At 40.5% G+C, this 25,390-nt stretch overlaps 1 protein-coding gene across 2 annotated transcripts; it reads left to right on the top strand.

Annotated features, from left to right (window-relative positions):
• Nucleotides 1-147: 147 nt before the first annotated feature.
• On the top strand, nt 148-22,333 carry faxcb (failed axon connections homolog, metaxin like GST domain containing b). Of its 2 annotated transcripts, XM_037783968.1 has the most exons (7): nt 148-584; nt 3,485-3,606; nt 8,945-9,080; nt 9,960-10,156; nt 15,157-15,374; nt 18,002-18,118; nt 18,651-22,333. In XM_037783968.1, the coding sequence occupies exons 1-7, from the start codon at nt 549-551 to the stop codon at nt 18,974-18,976; spliced, it is 1,152 nt and encodes a 383-aa protein (XP_037639896.1). In that variant the 5' UTR covers nt 148-548; the 3' UTR covers nt 18,977-22,333. The 2 variants fall into 2 exon arrangements, with proteins under 2 accessions (XP_037639896.1, XP_037639894.1); XM_037783966.1 differs by lacking the exon at nt 148-584 and having other exon boundaries at nt 3,347-3,606.
• Nucleotides 22,334-25,390: the final 3,057 nt, after the last annotated feature.

Raw genomic sequence — 25,390 nt, 5'->3', positions numbered from 1 at the left:
ACATTAGGAGCACCGGAATACACAGAGACACATGATTTTTTTCAGATTACCTGTCTCATGCACTACTGTCAGGATATAGTGATATAAAAATAACTTTTTTTAAATCATATTTGCTCCATTCCTGCAGCTGTAACATGTGCCTGGCTGCAGTAGAGCCTGCACTAGTTCAGCTGTCTACAATAACAAACACTCCTGCTCTAATGCGCGCTCCCTGGAGCCGCGGGAGTGCGCACCTAATTTGCAGTATCCATGGCTGCAGTGAGGAACATCACCTTGGTGCCATAGATTAAATGTACATCGTCAGTTCATCTAATCTCTTTTAACACACCAGCTCTCATCGACCTGGACACATTGTCACCTGTTGGCCGGAAGGTGACGGGATTACACCGGCATCATGGTGCTGATGATGTAAGGAAGGAAGCTAAAGGATCTTTACGAAACGGTGTTTTGTCCAAGTTGTCCACATCTACTGTACCTCTCATCACATCGACCTCTCGGCATGCTCCACAGACCGGGTCAAAGAAGAACCGGTGGATTTATCCGTCAAGATGAATATCTTCTTACACTTCCGAAGTTGTTCCAGAGTGAGTAGACTTTCCATTCTACCTGTTTACAGTCAGGTGTTGTTTCACCATGTTTACATGAAGCTACTGGTTCATATATTGGTCCGTTATTAGCTCAGTCTAGATTAACAACAGATGGGCCTGCTTTGAACGGATAGAATTAGATTAGAAGGGGTTTAAATGAGCTTTTCTTTATTAATAAATACAGTATATGAGTGTTTCTACAACTACGGTCACTTTTGACTCTCCAAATTAAAAAAAAATGAAGATATTAAGATTTGAATCTGTAATTTAAAAAAATAATAAATAAATAAATGTATTAAATAAATAAATAATAAAAGTTATTTATTAAATGTTAATTAGATATATGTTCCTTCTTTAAATTCTATAATATTTTTAACTTTTAAATTAATTTTCATTAAGCTTTTTGCATCATTTTAAATATTGTTCAACATTTTTCTAAAAATAGGAGATTTTGTGATTTTCTATACACCCTGAAACATTAGACAGTAGCCATAGATGTCAGTCTTCATACACAAAAAAATATATAAAATATGTTGTTTTTTATGACAGATATTGCAATTCTAATGTCTAAAGTCTTTACCAGGACATGTTGCGGAAATGACATTTGTGCTAATATTGCAGATAAATGGCAGCTAGCAAGGTCTGCTAGGTTAGCTTTGACTCTTAACATCTAATATACATGAATTCAACAGTAATATTAAGTTATTGTTAAAATTCATTTCAAAATACACAATGACTAATCTGTATGGTAAGAACACACAATAAATACTTGAGAAGAAAAGGTGACCTTAACCTCTGGAGGGTCACCTGTGTGAGAGGTTCAACCTGTCACCCATGTGCTCACCTGCTGACTTCTGTTTCCATGGAAACTAAATTTGTTTGGCTTTGAATAAATCTTTTACTGTGGTATTTGGTGAGGACTCAGAAGTGTGGGACATTTAGATGAAATATCATATAAATGATTTGTAAACAAATACATAATTGTAATATGGTGTAAAGTAATATGTATATGAAACATTTCCATTTGAAATAATATCATATTATAATTGAATTAGCTCATTTTATGTATCTCAACATTGAAACCACTATTACAATAATATTATAATACTTTACAAATGGCTCATTTTAATTTATATGTATATGTAAATGTGGGAGTTTTTTATGCTGTTTTAACCCCTCAACAAATAAACTCTACGAACTCATCAGAGATCCTGTGTAGGTGAAGATGTCACTGAACTATTGAGCAGGCTGCCACAAACACAGTTTAATTTCTTATATGAATGTCACAGAGACTTGTCGTCATTTAGTGTTGTTGACCAATAGACATGGTGTTCATCATGGTGGGCCACTGGTTTTACTGGGATGGGGGAGGCTCGTCAGGGAGGGGTGACTCCTCTACTGGAGAGACAATAGGCCAGCTGTGTCAAGTTAACACAGTTTAGCACATTAACACCGGATGTTGCCCGAGTTCACCGTGAAAATAAAAGTACCATGATATTACACATTATCACTATTGTTGAAACTGCAAGCCCTTGTTTATCTTGATTAATAGGCTATTACTAGTGATGCATGTAAAGGTAATCTTAAAAAAAAAATCCTAAATCAAGGTCCACTTACTAGCTCTTTCATTTCTATCAAACTAACCTACTGCTTCCATGGTCAAGACTTTGTTTGGAGAGACCAAGTATATTCAATCAAAGCTGTGTGAAAGATGGAGTAATGTAATAAGCTAATATAAAATGCATAATGTAAGGTATATGACCAAAAACATGTAGACTGTTTTGGAAAAGGCAAAATAATACAACACTGAACCAGGTTGTTTGAGTCTGTTAGAATAAATAAACAGCATTAAACAACCATTTTGGACATTATTAATGTTTAGAAATGAAACAGTTATTACAATAGTTGATCAACAGGTAATTAATCGGCAACTGTTTTGATAAATGAATAATAATAATTTTTGGACTGGTTTTGGACTGCTGGTCAGACAAAACTAGCTATTTGAATGTGTCACTTCTGGCTCTGGGAAACGGTGACAATCTGACATTTTATAGATAAAACGATGAATCTGAAAATTATTTTCCAAATTAATTGATTATGAAAATGATGGTCAGTAATAAAAGTTAATGTTAATTTAATAAAAATAAAAAAAAGCTATTGAAAGTAATGGGTATATGCTGGATAAATGGGGAGTCCTGACGGTTACAGTGGATGATCATGCAGCCTGTGCTATAGCAGTAGTACAGCAGTGAAAGAAAATGTTTAATTATTTACAGTGAGGAATGTTGCTGCTATTATTATTATTATTATTATTATTATTATTATTATTATAAATAACAATGAAGATTATTATTATTATTATTATTATTATTATTATTAATAATAATAATAATAATAATAATAATAATAATATTGTACAAGTCATCAAAATATCATTGCAACACACACCCAACTGTGAAATTTTATTTTGAAATCTGTCACCGGAAGTCCAGCTGTAGTGTTTCCGACTAGCTTGACGATGCTCTGTAAACCCCGCAAGGAGAAAGCGGACTGACTGACTGGGCGCAGAGCATCATCATCCTGGGGAGGGCGAGGCGAGATGTTTACTCCTGGTTCTCTGGAGGAATATCCACCACACACCGCCGCCATGCCGTAGACAACCCGCCGGCCGTTTAGATGAAGCCTACCGGGGAGGACGAGGGCTGGCTGTAACCGAGAGGAGGTTTTAGGGAGGATGTTCTGAACCGAGGGGAGGAGGGATGTACTGGGCTGCTGGCTTCGCCTCTTCCCGGCCGTGTGTGGTTGAACTGGGGCGGAATCACAGCCTGCCTCTCGGGCTGGTCGGCTCCGAGCAGCAGCAGTCTCTTTATGGATACATCATCACCTTCCCCCTGCAGGACTACGGGGGCATGATGTCGGTGCTGGGCTCCGACTCCTGGTGGAAGAAGACCCTGTACATCACCGGGGGGGCCCTGCTGGCTGCTGCAGCCTACCTACTGCACGAGCTGCTCGCCATCAGGTAGGAAGCACCACCATCATCATCAGCATCATCATTTATTTCTAATCCGAGCTGCGGGTCTGATTGTTAATTACACCTGCTGACAGTGTCATTGGAACGGGCTGTGATGAAAGCATGCTGAGGTTTCATCCCTCTTGTTTTCCTCCTTCCTCCAAGGACACGACACTAGAACACTAGATGGAAATGAAATAAATAATAAAGCGAGTCACGCGTCTGCTCTCGTGCCAGCTCACCGTGCCAGCGCCGTCGGCACCTGAGCGCGTGAAAACGGAGCGCTCCTTTTGCGCTGCGCAGCCACACCGACCTTTAATGAACTCTGCCGGGAGATACACAGCAATATATAGAAAACATACATGTACCAGCTTGTAATGACTCATTCATGAAGCTTCTGAATGAGATCTGATCAGTCCCTGAGATAGAGACGTGATTATCTCCTATTGTTAGAGCAGGGAGCGCGTGCCTGTCAATGGGGGGATTATTTTTGGCCTGGCTAGTGCCGATAAGTACATCCTGTGACAGTGGCCTGGTATTGCCTGCTTTCACTCTCTCCCCCCTCCCTCCCGTGATAATCTGTGTAACACGGTATATATATTTCGTGCAGAAACGCGCTGCTGCTGGATCACGTGCAGGCTACTGAGGCTGCACCCGCAGCCTGCCGGCATCGTCTGTTCCAGCCATGTGACGTGTTGTTGGCACCGGCAGCAGCTCTGCCACACTCAGCTGTTATTCCCCCCCCTCTTTAAGACATCATTCATGTTCTTTGTGGCTCTTCAGCAGCATATTTACATTGACAGTAACATAAAGGAAGGAAGGATAGGATGCAGAGGACAGAGGAGGTATAACAGTAGAGTGAGATCTGAAATGGTTTCAGCACCATGTGGATGTGGACAGCAACTTTAGAGACAGTTTCAGCACCACAGACAGAGACACAACAGACACAATTATACTGTACATTTCAGTCCATACTGTATATGCTGTGTAGCACCCGGTTTAACTGTTATCAGGCCATTAAATAGGCGTTATCAGTCACTATAAGGACCATAGATGTGGGTCAGTAGGAGCCTACTACGCCTACTACGTTGTAAATGTGAAAGTGAAACTTAAAAGCACCATTTTCTAACATATAAATGAGTGAAACATCACGTTTTGAACACAAACAAAAAGGCTTCTTTAGGTTTGGGCAAAAAAAACCTACAACTTCTTTAGGTTTAGGCAAAAAAAACAACAGTTAGGTTTAAGTCATAAAACTACAACTTCTTTAGGTTTAGGCAATACAACTACAACTTATTTAGGTTTAGGCAAACAAAACAAACAGGTTTAGGCAAAAAAAAAGGCTTAGGAAAAAAACATTTAACTTCTTTAGGTTTAGGCAAAAAAAAAAACAGGTTAAGTTTAAGGAAAAACATAGTGCTTTGGGATTAAATAACTACAAACACAAAGACAACTATGTTCGCTATAGGTCGCTGTCGTGTTCTTTTATACCTTCTTTTGGTGATCTACCATGTGAATAGATGATAACGCCTATCCTAACCTGGGTGTAGTAGCCCACTAATGACCCACATCTATGGGGCTTATAGCGACTGATAATGCCTATTTAATAGACTGACAACAGTCTAATCAGCTGTATATACACACTCAGTTACCAGTTTATTAGGTACACCTAGCTAAAACCAGTCTTATACAACAGTCCTGCAGTAAATCCTCCCTTCTGTTTTAGAGAGGTGTTGATTAGTCTGTCTAGTTTGTGCTGCTGTCGTGACTGTTTTGGAAAAGGCAAAATAATACAGCCCTGAACCAGGTTGTTTGTGCCTGTTAGAATAAATAACCAGCATTTCTCAGCTCAAAAACAACAGTTTCAACATTATTAACATTCAGAGCTGAAACAATTAGTCACTTAGTTGATCGATAGAAAATTATTTTAATAATTGTTTGAGTAACTTTTCCAAGCAACACTGACAAAGATTTTCTTCTTCCAGCTTCTCAAATGTGAGGATCTGCTGTTCTTTGTCTTATATGATACTGAATATCTTTGTTTTGTTTTGTTTTTATTAGACGGTATCATTGTAGCTAGCTATATCTATTCGTCTGGCAACTGATTGTATTATTCATGAAATAATGTTAGATAAAATGTGGAACACGGCCCCCTGATATTAAATTATTCAGATTTGAAGAGCTTTGGCCAGTGATAAAAAAAATCTGCTAAACAGACCAGACAGGCTCTCTCTGTCTGTCTGTCAGTAAAATGATGCTAAAGACAGTTCGTCAAGTCTCCTTTTATAGATAACTTCTGGTGAGAAACAGGGAGTTTGACATTATAGATCAAAAAACTGTTTTTCTCATTAATTCTGGTTAGCTGCTTAAGTGGTATACAAAGCTTTGGCAGGTCATATTTTATATAATTTATGTTTATTTAATATACTTTTATATAAGTATTATGGAAATGGTAATGACTGCATAAATGTAGTTTCCATTCTGTGATCAGGAAAGTAGTGTCTGTTTGAATGTTTAATTTATTATTCTGTATGTTTGTTTTGTGTAATTCCAACAAACACATCCAAAATCCAATCCAAATTATTAAATAAAGAACATTTTAAAACAACAACAGTTGACCAAAGTGCTGTACAATAAAAAAAAATATAGCAAAAAAACATAAAAACAACACAGTAAAAACACCAAATACATGTTTAAAAGACAAAACACAATAATATAAAAAAGGCAAATCTCACAGTGAGAGAAAAGCCAGAGAATAAAAATGTGTTTTAAGACAGGATTTAAAAACAGGCAGTGTATGGGCCAGCCAAACTAATGCAGAGGCAACCTGCTCCAGAGTGTGGGGGCTGCAGCTGCAAACAAAAGATAAATTCAACAGGAAATGGAAAGACGCATTCGAGATCAGTGTTGTTGTTTCATCTGATCTCAAATACATAAACCTTTTTTTTAATCCCCAAATGAGACAATGTCCTATTAGATCTGCTGCAAACATTACTCACTAAGTGCATTATCGGACGTTTAACATATGTGCATACTGGTATAATTGCTACAGGAACAACAGATCCACCCACAGCAGTCCAGGGAACACAGCCAGTACACTAGTTTATAACTGTGTTCAGACAGCAGGCAGGAGGGATGGGAGATGTCCAGCAGTGTGTTTGCTTAAATCTGGAGCAGCGTGATGACTCATTCAGTCAATAGTTTCAATTCTACAAAGAAGCTCTTAATACCACCCGGCTCAGAGATACAGAAGATCAGTATCAACTTAATTTTCCCACATATACTCAGCTTAGATTCTAAGAAAGTTTTTCTCATTTCAAAGGACAACCTCCCCTAAAAACAGATATTGCTAATATAAGGGCTGTCTAAGGTAACGCAAGTTCATTTTAACAGCACTAATTTCTTTAATGCATTAACACAATCAAGCTTTTGGAGGTTGTAGCAGGCTCACTTTTAAAGCTAGAGTGAAGATACTGGTATCATATGCAACTAGAAAAACCAAAGGAATCCATTGGTACCAACCATGTCATACTAGCTTGTAGCGAAGGAGGTTAAATAAATCTCCAAGGTTACGCTAAATTTTGGTGAGGAAAAACTGTCATGGCTGTTTTCAAAGGGGTCCCTTGACCTCTGACCTCCAGATATGTGAATGTAAATGGGTTCTATGGGTACCCACGAGTCTCCCCTTTACAGACATGCCCACTTTATGATAATCACATGCAGTTTTGGGGGCAAATCATAGTCAAGTCAGCACACTGACACACTGACAGCTGTTGTTGCATGGTGGGTTTTTATGCTAAATGCAGTACCTGTGAGGGTTTCTGGACAATATTTGTCATTGTTTTGTGTTGTTAATTGATTCCCAATAATAAATATATACATGCATAAAGCAGCATATTTGCCCACTCCCATGTTGGAGGGATAAAGTCAATAGTCAATATTGACTGTAACCATAACACAACCCATAATTGACTGTGATGGATTTCTTTCTTCATGGAGTTCAACAGGACAACAGAATGTCTGTCTGCACAAAGCTGTTTGAAAGTTAATGGAGTGAAGCCACTGCAGTGAGTCTCTGAAAATCAAAATGTGTGTTGGTGGGAGGTTGAGAGCTCAGGGCCAGAGGGACTGACTGCTGTGTCACCACGCTATAATAAACTACAGGTGTGACCCTGAAGGTTTGTTAGAGCCTGAAACTGAGCAGTAAGCTATTTATCTCACAGCACTGGATGACCCAGAAAACAGGTAGTAACACCGGTCGCTCTCAGCCAGACGTGTGACAATTTCACATTTTAATCAAAGGATGCCATCGCTGTCTTTTAAGTTCGTACCAGTGCTCTCTTTACTATTGTTCCTGCTGGTGTCTACACATAGTCAGCAGGGTTCAACATATCAAAGCTTACGTTCCTCCCAGAAGAATCAGCCATTTCCCTGCAGTTTGTTTCTAACTCAGAAAATCCATCATAGCATCAAACACAAAGCTTTGGAGTTAAGTGCTTTTGCATTCCGCCTACTGTCAATCAAATAATTCCTCAAAAGCAAATATTATTGTCACATTAAGGTCTTTTTTCTTTAAGAATAGAACATCATTTATTGTCTATTTTTTGTGTGCAAAAGGCAGAAATCTGTCTTTGGTTTGCATGTGCAAAATCTTACTTTAAAACACATTCAATCACATCCAGACAGCACACATTAAAACACATTTACATAAACACAATACACAATGGAAGCTACATTAAAAGGAGCGCCAGGTACTCAATGGTGAGGACTGAATCAAGGTTAAATAAATAGATATAAAATGATGGGCATCTACCCGTTAAAGGGGAGTTTTTTTATTGCCTCTTCTCTTGTCTGTGAGGTCTGGGGTCTCTAAATTATAGAGTATGGTCTAGACCTGCTCTATATGAAAAGCATCTTGAGATAACTTCTTTTATGATTTCACGCTATATAAAAATGAATTGAATTGAATTGAATTGCCATGCGCTGAGGTAGCTGGCTGGCTTCAAAAAGTGTCTGTCCACGTGTGGAATTAAGATATCTTATCGCGACGAGGACAAACGATTTTCCATACATGTTTTTCTTTGCACAGGCGACTCTGAACCTTTTGCCCTGAGGGCCGTAGCTGAAAGTGGTGATTTAAGGGATGGCTGTTGAAGGAGGCTTTGTTAGCCAGGACAGCAGATCTATTAAAGTTTGGTTTGACATCATGGATTTTAAATTTAAATATACCAGTATAATTATGTAAAAAAACAACAAATAAGAACAAATCATACTCAGTTATCTTAAGTAGATAAATCTAAATAACAGTGTTTATTTACTAAAGATATTATTTTCTTCCTGTGTGCAGGAAGGAGCAGGAGTTGGACTCTAAGGACGCCATCATCCTCCATCAGTTCTCCAGGCCAAAGAACGGCGTTCCCAGCCTCTCACCTTTCTGCCTCAAGATAGAGACGTACCTGCGCATGGTGGACCTGCCCTACCAGGTGATACTCAGCGGACCGTCTCACAGTTTATTACACACCGAGCTACAGGAGACGGTTCCGACGTGCTCTTTGCTGGGGTGTTTCCATACTACACTTCTCAGAGATCACAGAATAATCAAACAGCCCTCCACGTCTTTTTTCTGTTGGTGAAGCTCGCCTTTCTGTAGCAGCCAGGTAGTCTGTAATGTCGCCTCTTGTGTATTATTCATGGTGTTGTACCAAATTGTATATACCATAAAGACGTTATCATGTTCTTTATAATGACAAATAGACTAAGTAGACTATGCTCCTTCATTTTTATAAGTAATATCTTCTCAGCAAGCGTTAGCTCCATTTTTGATCCTCCATTATTAATACCTAGAGAGATGCTTACCACTGGCCTTCTTTTTTTAGAAACATATATTGAAACATTGAGTTGGTTCCCAAACTATGTGGGCTTTTGACCCCTTGAAAAGAAGCTATTTGTACCTTTCATCACTGGTCGCACAAGTTTGCAGTTCAATCAGATTGATTTTTTTCAGCAGGTTAAGCTCCGGAAACAATGGATCCTACATTTCCCATGATGCAACTCAGTAGCATCTTACATTAGACCCTTTGCTGCGTGCTAAACTCTTTCAAACTCCACACCTCCAGGCTTTCTGTTAGAAATTTGCAGCCTTCAAGCCCAAGCTGAGATAACCTTGATGACATCATCAGGGTTACTGTTTCAGACTTTAAAAAGCTGTTGTCACAGTTTGAGCAGTATTCTTCATGACGAGTAAACTGGAATTACTGTTTAAAATCTGTATAGTGACCCTTGAGGGAACCGTTGAAATACGCCATTTTAAAAGTCAGCAACAGGAAAACGTTGCATTAAAAAAACGTTGTTTCCCTCTGCAGAACTACTTTGATGGGAAGCTGTCGCCGCAGGGTAAGATGCCCTGGATCGAGTACAACCACGAGCAGGCGTCAGGGTCAGAGTTCATCGTGGACTTCCTGGAGGAGAAACTGGGGGTCAACCTCAACATTAACCTCACCCCGCAGGAGAGAGCCGTGTCCCGAGCCGTCACCAAAATGGTCGAGGAGCACCTGTACTGGTAGGAGGACTCATACGTAGAGATTATGTCATGTTGGACAAGTTAAAGCTATGATGATTCCATTTGCTGCACCTTTGTTTCAGTCTCCAGTGAATCTAATGGAAAAAAACAATTATTAAGCAACTTTTAGCTGATTTTAAAGACAGAATACTGAGACTTTTCTGTAATTCGATGTTACTGTTGTGCTTGAGGGCTAACATCATGCATTTGCTGACTCAAATATGTACAATTATATTATTATATTCAGATTTAAATTAGGGCTGTCAATCGATTAAAATATTTAATCGCATGATTGTGCATAGTTAATCGCTATTAATCACACATTTTTTATCTGTTCAAAATGTACCTTAATTTGTCAAGTATTTAATACTCTTATCAACATGGCGGTGGGCAAATATGCTGCTTTATGAAAATGTATGTATATATGTATTATTGTGAATAATTAACAGCACAAAACAATGACAAATATTGTCCAGAAACCCTCACAGGTACTGCATTTAGCATAAAATATATGCTCAAATCATGGCAAACTCAATCCCAACAGGCAACAACAGCTGTCAGTGTGTCAGTGTGCTGACTTGACTATGACTTGCCCCAAACTGCATGTGATTATCATAAAATGGGCATGTCTGTAAAGGGGAGATTCGTGGGTACCCAGAGAACCCATTTTCATTCACATATCTTGAGGTCAGAGGTCAAGGGACCCCTTTGAAAATGGCCATGACAGTTTTTCCTCGCCAAAATTTAGCGCAAGATTGGAGCGTTATTTAACCTTCTTGACGACAAGCTAGTATGACATGGTTGGTACCAATGGATTCTGTAGGTTTTTCTAGTTTCATATGATACTAGTATCTTCACTCTAGCTTTAAAACTGAGCCCACCCTGCGTTATATGCATTAAAGAAATTAGTGGCATTCAAATGAATTTGCGTTAACACGTTATTATCGTGTTAACTTTGACAGCTCTACTTTAAATACATATTTTAACACCTAAGCTCAATGTTAAACAGTAACAGGAACCCACACAGATCTCATTGAAAAACAGCCCAAAAAAAAAGATATGTTGAGATCTTTATTTTTGCAGCCTTCCAGCCCAGGCTGACTCCATCTCTCCTCACCATCAGTATCGTGTTATCAGCCATCCTTAGCTGTGGTGAGTCACTCCAGTACCTCTGGGTGAGAAACATGCTGCTGCTAGGAAATCGTTTACCACTCCTCCCTCACCCACATAGGCTCAGAGTGTTTTCCATTACCTAAAAGCTCCATCCATCTTACACTACCCACCCCCCTCACACACACACACACACACACACACACACACACACACACACACACGCATACACACACACACTGATCTAACACTTTTAGCTCCAGTGTGATGCGCCCTTTTCTCCTCTATTTAATAATGTCAGGACACATTTTGAACTGAACCTGAGGATCTTAGTTTCCATCTGTAAAGAAAGAGAGTAGATGAGGATGTGACATGTGTGACCTCGCTGTTTAATGTGTTTAGAAAGGTTATAATTGGGTAAAATATAAATGTGAGATTGAACCTTTTGTGTGCTGTAAAAAGGGAATTCCTTTGACATTTCTCCAAAGCTGTAGAGGTCATGCATATAACCTACATCATCTCTCCCTTTGTCACCTTCTTGCTCTCTTTTCTCTGCTCCTCCATGTTTAGACCCCCATATAGACCTACTGATTGAATAATTTATGTCAGGGAAGGGTAATGTGACAGCTTGGTTGCTCTTTGAATGGCTACAGAGCTACTGGCCAGCTGCGCCCGCAGCAACCGATGGTGAGGTCATACACACACCAGCCCTTCTGATCAATGATGCTGCTATAAAAATAAGATAACAGGAAACTGAAGATCTAGCAGCTGTGGCAACTTTGCTTTATCCACCATTGCTATCTATGCAGTCACTTGAATTATTAATTTGTTAGAGATATGATTGTTCCCAGTGAGCTACCTCTGGGTCTGTGAAGTGAAGCCATTGCGGATGTGACTTAATTAATGCCTTATTTAGAGTCAGATAGACCATAAAGCAGGGGATGCTTTAGGGGCGTGGCTACCTTGTGATTGACAGGTCGCTACCAGGGTGTTGTCCGGCCTGGGGGTTGTCCATGTTCTCGTCATAGAACTTTAACCCTTTCAGTGTTTTCAGTTTATGAAAGCTAATTGTAACATTTTTGGTTGCCTGAAAACGTCAGTTGTACTTAGCTCCACCCTCTCGTGTCACTTCTGGTTGCAAAAAAAACAACATGGCGACGGCCAAAATGCCGAACTCGAGGCTTCAAAACGGCAGCCCACAAACCAATGGGTGACATCACGGTGACTACGTCCACTTCTTATATACAGTCTGTGCTCGTTCCACTTCCCCAGTGGCCAAAATAATCAATAAATGCTATTTAAATCTAAATACGACCAATTTTTTTCTCTAACATTCTTAGGAAATTTAATAAAAACACCATGGGTTGATCTAATTCATTTCTTTTTTAGTAATTAATTAGTATTTTAACACTAAAAAAGCCTTCATAATGTCCCTTTATGACTTTTACTAAAACAATTGTTACAGCTTGTTCACATTAGGAGCTCATGGTACTATTACTCATTATCATAATCTCATAAGTCACAACAACATGTGGAAAAACCCTACTGACTGCAATTGAAAAGTGCAAAAAGGACAAAAAAACTGACTATGTCTTCTTCGTCTCCTGTCTACCCTCCCACCCCTCCCCCCTCAAATTGACTGGCTTAATCTTGATTTGATATTTTAATCTGCTAAGCAGGGTTTTTTTTTTCCAAATCTTTAAACAAAGGACAGTATATCCTCTTGGGACAACAGTAACAGGAAGTAATGTATGGCCCCTGGACAGTCACCACTCCCAGATGTAATGCTTCAATTCAATTACCATTGAGCGACTAGTCATGATCCAGACGACTGCAGTCTGGAGACGGAGGCTCCTTTACAGTCGCATCACGGCTCAGGGGTTCGTCGCTACCAGCAGAATTATGACATGAGGTGTCCGGGTTTTCAGACGGAGCTGTGGGAGAAGCTCAGTCTGTCTTTCCAACGAGGCGGTGCAACAAAGTGCAAGTGTGTAAAGATATAACAGCTTAATCTTGTTAGTGTCTACACGCACAAGCAGCTTGGCTGGAAAAACATCAACAGAGCAGAGAATGACTGTACCAAATATCAGTTACCTTTTTCATTATGTGTATTTGAATGAGATAAATGCAGGTAAAACAACTGTCTCTTATTGGTTTCCTTTATTAAATCTGTAACGGTCACAAAGGAGGAGATGCAGATAAATAGAAGCAGAGTTAAAGAGGGATTTGAAGCTTTGAGTTGGGCTTGTTTGCACACACAGACAGGATCTGTCTGCTTTACCGCTGTGGGACAAATCTCTACTTGACGTCAGGATGGCTCATGTAGATTCCCAGACTTCCTTTATTTTAAATTTAACACAAGCAGGAGGGAATCTGAATGACGCATCAAAGAGGCCGTGCTATGCAGCAATAAGTGGATGTTTATGTCCCAGAGTTTATCCAATCCAAATCTGTAATGGAATTTCTGGGACGTGTACACAGTCACCTTTTCTCCTCTAACCTATTTCTGGATGAGAGGCAGCGACAAGCATTTCTTCATGTACGCAAAAGCAGTTTGAAGGGCTGAATATATGATGCTGTCTGCTGGCAGCGCGTTGAGAGCAATGTAGCTGATGAATGGGCAGCAGGACGGATGTGGTGGTGCACTTTTATTGATGAGGACGAGGTTAATTGTCAATAAACATGAGGCTTTGTCGGTAACCTGACACAGGAGCTGAATCATAGACTGTATATATAAACGGACGACGCATCTCCACTTCCTCCCACTGTACAAAAATTAAGCCAAATTATCCCGGATACAGGAGCTGCCATCTTGAGATTTTGACGTCACTTGGAGCCAGAGTTTGCGCAGTAGTGATCAGGGGGCTGGAGCCGCGGTATCGAGGTCCCACCTGTCCACACAGCCGCCCGAGCCAATCACGAGCCGAGCACGGCGTGACCCATCTAGCTGCTACGTTAGCACCACGGTAGCTGTTTGGACACAAAGACACAACAACTCAGAACTGGAATTGCTTATAAGGAGTCTCGTGCTAGCGTAAATAATTGCTTTTGGTATCCTGAAATTAAAGCTGCCCATCATATGTTGCTAAAATCAAGCCTTCAAGCACACGGGATCTGGAACAATGAGAACTACTGGCTAGGGTATCAATACATATCGATACTGAATATTTGAAACGGTTTCAATACTCATTTTCCGCAGTATCGGTATGCGGATACCAGCTGCGCTCTCTCTTCTCTCTGGCAGCTAGTTGAAATGCTTACACCGCTATTTATCTTTGTATAAAAATCTAAAATGTTATGCCCTCAATGTCAATTTTCCCCCGTGGTATCAAAAAATTTTATTGATTATCGATATTTTTTCAAGTTATTGTATCGAAGTTAAAAATACCAGTATTGTGACAACGCTACTATTGGCCATTAGTCCACACCAGCGGGTTTCCAGTTCCATGTTGGGGAACAGTGTTTTCCCCCCAAGCTGGTTCACTGTTGATGATCCTGTAAGATCCAGAGGATTGGTGAGGCTGTTAAAAGGTGTAATATCTTTGGTTGCAGTCATTTCCTTCAGCAGCATGATCCTGTTACCTCTGAGATGCTGAGTGTAATAACCTTTTGTCAGCTTGGAAATAGACTGAACTTTGACTTCCCTGCTGCTGCTGTGTAAATGTTGTTTTGTTTGCTGAAAAAAAAAGGATTCTATCTCACCAGAAATCTGAATGTGAGTTAATGGAGAAGTCACAGTGCAGTTACATCTAAGAAAGAGCAAGAAGAAGATCAATAACCTCTTACAAGATCTGTGATATAGTTTTGTGGCAGACCCATTCCTGCTCTGACACATTTAGGTAACCAACGTGACGTTAACACCACGCTGTCTGCTGTGTGTGTCCTCCCAGGACGATAGCCTACTGTCAGTGGGTGGACAACCTGGAGGAAACTCAGAAGCTCCTGGCGATGAGCGGCCCGCTGAGCGACACGCTGAAGTGGCTGCTGAGCCACCTGAACGGCAGCATGGTGCGCAGGGAGATGTACGGCCACGGCATCGGACGCTTCTCCAAGGAGGAGGTCTACACGCTGATGGAGAAGGACATGAGGACGCTGGCCACACTGTTGGGTAGGATAAGGGCTGCATGTGTGTGTGTGTTTGTGTGTGTGTGTGTGTGTGTGTGTGTGTGTGTGGAGATTACATAAGCATTTTTTAAATGCCTCTTCTCTAAACCTTCGCAATTAAAATGTACTTACCTCATCAAATGTATGAGCAGGGATTACCCAAAATCTGTTATACTGTATAATCTGATAACAGAGTAACCAGATTATTTATTAGGGATAATAGAATTACATGTATTTGTCACTTGTGCACACATCCGTAGCCATTATCTGTTTCTAAAAGCACTGGATAGTCTAAAACATTTATTCAGAAACTCAGTTTGGTGGATAGTTGTGGAGAGATTTGGCAGCTTTTCCAGAACAGTTGCTACGTTTTTTTAGGAAATCAGAATTAAATACCAAAAAAAATGAGTCAGGCACTGGAAGTATTGTCATGTTGAGACAAGGACATATCAAGCTAATTTGTTTCGGCATTGCTCAGCGATAATGACCAAAGCTCTGGCAGGCTAATGTGGCCTAATGAAGCATTAGTGTTGATGACTAACAGACCCTGACAAATTATTTCAGAATACATATGTGCACAGTGATATATCCTGGGATGAAAAGGCATGTTTTATGATATCAATAAATAATTAACATATCCAGGAATTAAGTAGCGTGCAAATGTATTTTATTTCCTCGCAGACAAAATACCAAAGATTCATTCTATATGTCTAAACAAAACATATCTGTCTCTGCCTCCGTGTTTGTACTTAGCGAGGTATAGAAGAGATGAATGAAAACAGGGAAAGTTCTGGATGTCAGCCACTGGGGGATACAATATCAGTCTTCAGATGGAAACAAAGAGTCAGATGCTGGAAAGAAAAGTGATTTGCATCGATCTGTTTGTGCCATTTCAGCGAACGACCACTTGTTGTTAAAAACGGAAAGTTATTCCCAGAGTGAAAGCATCGGCACACTCAGCTTCTCTTTTAGTGTTTTCAAACCTCAAGTAGCAGAAGTGTGAATCTAAAAATGTGTTGTTGCTGCCCGAAGTGCACTAAGGTCTTCCAGCTTCAGGATGAAATTAGTTTATTTTGAAGTTTATTCTCAAGGACACAAATGCTTCATATCAGCTATTTGTATTACTATTACTTGGCCGTACTGCAATGTTTCATTTTCTCGCTTTTTTTCTTTAACATTGGTTCGAAAAAAATATATATAGTGTTGGGGCATAATGTGTTACTTTGTAAGGCATTAGAAAGATGATTGCCACCAGAGGTATTTTTATCCACTTCTCCAGTTGTTAGGAGGTATGTAGAAAGAATGTGTAGCAGCTCAACTCATTTAAAAAATAATATATTATATATTATATTGAGATACTGAGAGTGCATGAAAACTAGTTAGCAAGCTAGCAGAGAAGTTGAAAGAGTTAGCTAAGGGACAATGAACATTTCATTTCATTTTCATTTTCAAAATTTATTTCGAAAATGTAAAATAAAAAAAATAAAAAAGAGAATGATCATATAAATAAGTGGACAGACAGAAATAAGTAATATTTACATACAATGAAAAGCATAAGCAAAAGAAATTGTCAAACACTTGATGCCTTGGTTTACAGAAGTACCAATTTATTTAATCCCACCCCTTCTCCATAAGTCGTTCATTGGTGATTAACCAGCTTCCTTATTGAGCTATACATATACAGTACTCTAATTTATTTTCATAAACTTGTCTAAATATAATAATTATTACCTTTTATCTCTGTCATACAAAAATATAAATGTATTACTGATATCATTATCAATCAAGAATACCAATTCATTACTTATAAATGTCATCTTGAAATAATTAGCCAAAACTGATGAATTAACAGTTGAAATAATTAGCTAAAAGTAAAGCAGTTGAAGTAGGTCTAGTTAACTTAAAGTAATGGATTTAAATGAGACGCGGTATCGAGGTCACCAGCCCGAACCAATCATGAGCCAAGCACGGCCGCAGCTTGTCAGCGAGAGAGACTCACAGCTGTCAATCATGATGTCTCACCCCCTTTTTTTATGGTAGTGCAAAAACTCTCACGAGGCTCTCTGCCCGACGACGTGTCCTAACGTCAACCATTCCAGGTCAATGCCTAACTTTAACAATCTAGCAAGAGTTTCCTCAGTCTGCTGGCTCCCTTCTAGCCACTACCATTGAGATGTTTTGACTTCACTGTTGAGGAGCTGACATGTCGTCCATCTTTATATACAGTCTATGATTTAAACAGTCAAACTAGTTAGCTAGAAGTAATGGATAAATGGTCCAGAAGATCCAGCTCATGCCACTCCAAGTGGTAATTGTAGGAAATTAAATTGTAAATACCACAATACCGCACCGCATGTGGTGTTACTTAACCTGCACTTTAAAATCAATTGAATGACAAGTGGTATTGATGAAGGGATACTTGAGTATATCTGAGAGGGCTGTGGAGCTACTTGTGACAGAAAACATTGGGAACAACTAATAAAGGAGTTTATTGCCAATTAACCACCATTAGCTTGTTTATTTCCATATTGTTTCATTATTTTAGAACAGTATTTTTAGAAAAAAAAAGTAAAAAACTGAAAATGAATCTGCATCAAAACTTCAAATTGCTGTATATTCTCTGTCCTGTAGGAGATAAGAAGTACTTCATGGGCTCTAAGATGTCGACATTAGACGCTACAGTGTTTGGGCATCTAGCCCAGGCAATGTGGACTCTTCCTGGGACACGACCAGAGCAACTCATCAAAGGTAAGTGGACCTGTAATAATGAGCTAAATCATGTATATTTGCATATAATAATGCATATTTACTCTAGATAATATTGCTTTAGTTTGTGCTTTCTTATTACCCTGTTTTGCAGTATATAAGTATAGTTTATATTGTCATTTGCCGTTTTCCTTGCTGGTTTGTCATAAATGTATTAGTCTGTTCCCGTCACTAGATGGCAGTGATATTCTACTGCAATGCAGTGCTGCTGACACAGACTTTGATTGTTGTTTTCACATCTTGCACCGAGTAGGGAACACTCCAGTCTCTTTATCTTTTCAGAGAGCAAAATCAGAGCTTGTAATGTCACAAATGAAGGTTCTCTGTTGTTGTTTTGATGCATCATTTCTGATTAAAGGGCTAATGATGAGACAAAACATGTCTCATAAAGTATCCCAGATGTGTTGTCTTCCTCTGTATCAGACTCAGTAAGCACCACTGATACCTCCTGCTGGTTTTAGCTGTACATGTGCTTCGAGCTTGTGCATGTGAACCTGCTGCAATGTCTTTACAGGAGAGCTGATCAACCTGGCCATGTTCTGCGAGCGGATGCGGAGGAGGTTCTGGCCCGAGTGGTTCGTGGAGGTGGACGATCTTTATTACGACGGAGACAGTGAGAGCAGCAGCGGCGGCGGCGGTGGCGGCTCCCATACAGGCCTGCTGGACTTAGGCCTCTTCTCCAGGACTGACACTCTGGACGACAGCGACGCCAGCAGCCACTCAGCCGGACACACGCACTCCCCCGACTCCGAGCACTCGCTCTTCGACTCGGACGTGGGCACGGGATCTGACAATGACATTCAGCTCAAGGAGGAGATAATTCCCGACCCGGAGGTTTGACCTGAGAATGGTCGTGATTGGATGACTGACTGAGACCGACGGGAGACGAGAACTGTGTCGGTTTGCTCACAGCTGAAGAAACTATTCCAGCTCCTCCACCTCCAATACCCAAAACGATATACCCTCCTGATGGACAGACTGGGTATTAATATGCAGAGCATAGAAACTGAACCTCATAATAATACACATGCTACTGTGTGGTTCCCCCCCCCTCCTCCTGTAACACCAGAACTGTCCCCGTGGCAGTCTCTCTTTTTGCCTTATTTGTCTCGTCCTCAGATGCAGTAGCCGATGCGAAAGGTTAACACAAAGGAAACGTCTCACGGAAAGTGCGGCGGCGACGACGGGAGAGCGGTGCAGACAAGACAGGTGGCACTTCACTTGCTATGAAACGATGCAACTAATCACCACTCCGCCATGTGTCTTAACGCACAAACCCCATTCGAACAGGTGGAGATTGATCATGTGGCTGAAAGGAACAGCTGCTGTGTCTTCGGGTGTTAACCGTCCGTGTGCTGGAGGAGGTAACACGGATGACATTGAGTGCCAGTCCACGCTCTAGATCGATCCCCATGTCATTTCCTTTTTACGCTACTATATGTGGGAAGAATCTGTATCATAACATGATGTACGTCTCCATCAAGACCACAACCCTAGATGCACTCGTAGTCCTATGGAATAGAGGTTAGAAGGAAAAGAGGGGCAGATTTGTGCCTGTTTCATTTAACGCTTATTATCCTTATTTCTCACCATTTAGTAATTATTTGCTTGTTATTGGGGAAGTTTATCATTTATTTGAACATCTCTTTGGTCTTAGTAAAGCGCTGCAACATGTATATTTGACCACTAGATGGAGTCAGCAGTCAGTCTGATGCCTCCTTTTATTCTGTAACATCAAGGTCATTCCACCCTGAGGACCATTTAACACAGCAAATCATTTCTCCTTCAGTCCTAAACTTTAATATTGTGGTTCCCCTACATGGGTAACATGTCAATCTGTGTGCAGGTGTAATGTGCGTACTTGCATACAGCAACTAAGCAACAAATCAGCCTTTCAGACTAAAGAAATGGGTGGAAATAGTCTGTTGTTGTTGTGATATAATTTATTACCAGTGCCATTTTATTATTCTTTCTATATGATCTTATGTGTCAAATGTATATTTTTTGTTATTTCTGTTTCTTATTTCTCTCAAAGAGAGACGTTATTTTGCACTAGTGGAAATTTATTTTCACCTTATTTCAATCTGCTGCGGAGGTAGAGAACAGTATATAGGCCAAACGAATGGAGAACATAAATGTGTATATCAGTAGTACAGGACGCTGGGTGTTCTGATCATGATTGTGCTGCGAGGGGGGGGGGGGGCTGTGTGCTATGTGAATTTTACTGGCTGTGAATGTCATCGATGAAGCAGTTGATGAAGTCTCTGCGGAGACGGTCAGAATACCAAATCAACAGAACTGAACATCGCTAGTTTAGAAACCTGAAATGGACCAAAATGTCACGTTAAACTTTGGTGGAAGTGCTCGTAATGGCAATGTGAACACTGTATAAAGATTGTGGTGCATATAGAGTAGATGTGAATAATATTCAAGGGTCAGTTCACTTAAATTGCAAAACAATTTCTTACTTAAGTCTAGTGGTATTGAGCCATACAGATAGTTTTTTTTTCTTCAGGTTTTGAGATATGTGTGTCCGTAAGATTTCTGCCTCAATGCAATAGAGGTGGATGGATTTTTGTTTGTGGTGTTCATAGTATTGAAAAAAGCAACCCGGTCTCATGGGAAGGTGTATATATAGTATGACCTTACATGGACATTCCACGTGTTATGAGGACACATTTTAGGATTTTGGCGTGCCATTTGTACGCCGCTTTTCACGTTTCATTTGTACATCACGCAACAAAACTACGGTAACGTCCGCACTTAAGTTTAGGCAACAACACCACTTAGTTAGGTTTAGGAAAAACGTCATGGTTCGGCTTAAAATAAGAACGTAAACTAAGTCAAATATATACGGGAACAACGTAACATAAGTACAGAAAACGCGTCACAAATTTCACAAAAAAACACGAGACAAACGTCACTTGGCATAACTTACAAAACCAAACACCAGTTAAAAACACCTCCTGGTTAAAAGTCCCGTGTTTCAAAAAATCCAGTTCAAGCGAATTATATTTAACACGGAAATCGTTCAGATTAATTTCAACGCTTGCAGCATAATCCTAAACCACCGTGTAAAATTGACATTCCGTTTATTCATGGTAATGTTGCTTTAAGGCAGTTTTACAAAATTCACAATCAGCCTCACTTTCATCCAAGATTTTTCCATCTATTGTGTCAAAACCTAAAAGTTTTTTCCCCTCGTTCAAACGGGTGTTTGGATTTGGTATATAATGTGACAGCTCAAGTTCCCAGCATGGTCTGTGGACACCTGTGGACTTTTACTGAACGCTGCTATCGTCAGTATTTTTATATTAACAAATATGAAAGGTGTCGCTTGTAACAATGAAGCCACAGAGAATTATCCTCCAACTCTGCAGACTCCCTAAGCTCTATGGAGCGTTTTAGCATCCTTGTTTTGGTTTTGCGGCCCACAGCTTTACTGTTTGGGTTAACTCTCAATGCTCTTATCATTTTAAAACTCAGCAGGCAGGTATTTTTATAAAAAAAAAGCTCTAAAAACTCACTGTATGCTACCTGCTCTGCACCAAACGGCAACAGACAAAGTGAGTTGGTGACCATAGTGGAGCGTTTAGCTGCGTAAAAGGCTGATATTTCCCTCAGGAGTTGGTGGAGAGGAAAAAATAGAGTGAACATTGGAGTTACATTCATCAGGTGATCAGAAACACGACTCCAAATGAATGCTAAGGTTGCTCCGTATTAACAAGTTTACCATCCCGACTTCAAAATCAGACTATCTGCGTGGCTACATACCACTTGGATATAATTATATAAAGATGTGTTTTTTGCAGTTAGGGTGAAGCGACTCTTTAAATGAGAAGCCTGGATAGATAAGTGAGTTAGTGACAGAAGGCCAGAGTTAGATCCAGACAAACTTCTTCCATCCCGTCGCCCCGTGGTTCGCGTCCCGACCCGCCCCGGCCTGGATGGATGGATTGCGCGCTTTTCAGTCGCCTCATCCAGTCCGGGCATCATATACAGTTGGACTGCTTTAACCAAGCCATATTAAAAGTAAATGTCTTGTTATTGGAACCATGTCATAGCATTACTGCTGGGGTAATGTAAATATTGTATGTGTGACAAAGTGTACCGTAGAGCTGACTGACTGATGGTGTGCAGTCACAAACGGGGAGCGACTGGATGATTTCAATAAAGAATAGCTGTGACAATTTTAAACACGACTTTGATTTGCATCCTCATTATGCGTCTCGGGTTAATAAAAGGGCGTTGGTGTCATGACGCTACTTTATTGAGCTCTGCGCTGTAGTTTAGTAATCATGATAGCCCACAGATTGTGTTATGTTTTCATATCTCCGACTGTATTTTTATGTGTGTGGTTGTGTGTTTTCAATCAGGCTAACAAGTCGCAATCATTCAGGTGCGGAGGGTGGGCTGATTAAGAGTCTGCCAGCTGCTGGAGGCGAGACGGGGAGGAAGAGAGGAGCAGGAACTGGAGGAGGAAAAGTTGCAAGAAAAAAAGAAAATTAGGGGAGGGAGGGGGGATAGGAGGAAGTTGAGCCAGGGCAAAAGAGGCACAACAAAACGGGGAAGTAACCAGGAGCAAGAGGAGAAGGAGGGATAAAGAGGAGGAGAGGAGCAGGTGGTGGAGAGGAGAGAAGGGGTGAAGAGGCCAGCACTGAGGAGTGAAGGGATAGATGGAAGTCACTGGGGAAGAGTTTTTGGAGGGGAGGGATGGAGAGTTTAAGTTTAAGAGGAGGAGAGAGTTTAAGGGAAGGAGTGAAGTCGGTGGGGAGGAGGAAAAGCAGACAAGAAAAATAGGAGTAGGAATTAGAGGAGAGGAGGAGGAGGCGGCGGCTGGGCTAGGGGCCCGGGGAGGAGAAGCGAGGGCCACGGATCAGGAACCAGGCTCCCGGGGGACGGAGCAGGTGCAGGCTGCGAGCGAGGCCTTTGGGCCTGAAGGGGCTGCCAGAGCTTAAAACAATCTGCACTGCTCCTTTTTTAATTTGGCTCTGTGAACAGCCCACCCTGCACACTGACTGTCTCTCCCTCTCTCTATGCTTAACAGATCAGCGATCCACAAAGAGGGGTAAACACACACAGAGCAAAATTAAAATCGGAACTCCCCTGGCACGGCAAAACAAATTAGAGCAAACAAATTACAGAGAGTCAACACACAAACAGTGGAGCATCTGTGGCTCTCTGGACTACTGGAGCCGGTGGCTACCTCCCACACCACCACCACCACCACCACCTATAGTACATGTTCACAATAAACTCTGTGTCAATCCTACACACTCTTAGCATATTCTCTTCAAATCGCTGTGACTGTCTGGGCTCAGAACAGCCCTCCGTATGGTGCTGTTTTGGGCAAGAAACAGCTTTCCTCTTTTAAAAAGAGGCTTGATGGTTGGTGGATGTATAGCATCTGTGTGTCATACATAAATACATGTACAGTAGTGCAGTCTTGAATACCAATTAAGTGTTTTCTATCCTGTCTTGACTTTTAACGCACCTGCTTTCTCTGTTTTGTAGTGGTGTCATTCATCCGCTCTAAAGCTAACATGTTGACAGTAACAATGCTAACACGCTGATGTATAGCAGGTATAGAGTGCTGCAGGGATGACGTATTTTTGTAGGCCAACCAGGAAGTTAGCATTGCCATGGTTCCCTCGACAAAGGGTTTTGGATTATTGTAGAAATAAGCTCTGTGGCATACAAACGTTTATGTTATTTACATGTTTTGTTCAGCTAGATAATCTTCACAAATGAACACCACTTTATGGTTTTTAAAGTGTGAATGCAATCACCAGTAAAGTAAAAAAGCAGGCTATAAACAAACTACACCACGGTCTCATGAATTTGAGTACACACAACGAGGCTGTAAAGGAGGACGAGTCGGCGTGATAACGTTTAGTCGTCTCATTTAGCCACTTGTTAGCAACCACCTTTTTTAAGACACGTAAAGGCTTCAAAATGTACGAGTGGTATATTTATTGATGTATTTTATATCGTAGAACAAAACATTGAAATCCCTGTTAACCACAGACCTTATTACAGACATCTAACTAAAAACTTCCATATGAGGAAACCAGAAGTGCTAAAATGCTAACTCAATGCTAGACTACTGTTTAACATCACCTCTTGAAATTTTGACCTAATGATGGCGCTAGATTAAATGACAAGGAGATCCCCAAAGTGATTACAATTCATCCTGTGGGGGATATAAATGGCTGTACCAAATTTCATGACAATCCATCCAATTGTTGTTGAGATATTTCACTCACAACCATGAATGTCAACCTCATGGTGGCGCTAGAGGAAAGGGCAGAGGCTCACCAAAAGTCATTGGGATTCATCCTCTTGGGACCATGAATGTCTGTGACAATCCATCTGAAAGTTGTCAAGATATTTCAGTCTGAAACAAAGTGGTGGACCTATCGTCCAACTGACAGACCCACATCCCTAGGGGGACGTAGCTAGTGTGGCTAAAAATATAGGCTAACATCAGTGAGGAACATCAGGGTTTGGCTCCAGTGTCAGGGGAATCAAAAAGCACATAGCACACAGAGCTAATATGATGCTTTGATGGAGAGCTATGTGGCCAAAAGCTTGGACAATAAATTGGGTGCCTGCAACAGAGAGAAGTGTGCCGATGTTTTGATCTTTACTTTTGTGCATCCAGCACCTTCTTGTCTTACAGAAGTTGGCAGTAGTTTTGTTAAAGTTTTGCTGAATGTAGAGCTCATACAGGGAAAATCAGTTGTTGAAGAGACACGGGTACCATTTTTTCCGCAAAGTTTAGCCGCAGTTCACAAATAACTTGCCGCTTGTATTCTAGGTCTACATGTTCCCAGCCATTCTTGTGCCAATTTCAAAAGGCATTGTGGGAAATGTTAGGACTCGTTAAAGGATAAATCCAATTTGTTACAACTTGGATATTATTTTCTTGGTTTTGCCGTCATTTCTATCATTTATGTTAACATTCATCATAGTGACATACTTAGTAGAAAAGGGCAAGAAACACAAGCATCAGACAGGTTGCTGCACACTCACAACTACAAAGTCAAAATTGAACCAGGAAGTCAGTCTGTAAACTGTGATGGTTGTTTAGAACAGGCTGTTTTGGTTATCATTTTTATTAGCTTTAATTTTCTCTACCAAAAAAAAGTTTGACTAACCCGGGGGTTTGTTTCTTACCCCGTCAAACTTCTTTTTGGAAATGTTGCTGCGTTCCCAGATCACACACAAATCACACCAAGTTAGCCAAAATAA

The sequence above is a fragment of the Sebastes umbrosus genome, chromosome 11, assembly GCF_015220745.1.
Source record: "Sebastes umbrosus isolate fSebUmb1 chromosome 11, fSebUmb1.pri, whole genome shotgun sequence".
In the NCBI taxonomy this organism is placed as follows: domain Eukaryota; kingdom Metazoa; phylum Chordata; class Actinopteri; order Perciformes; family Sebastidae; genus Sebastes; species Sebastes umbrosus.
This window is presented reverse-complemented; position numbering and strand designations above follow the sequence as displayed.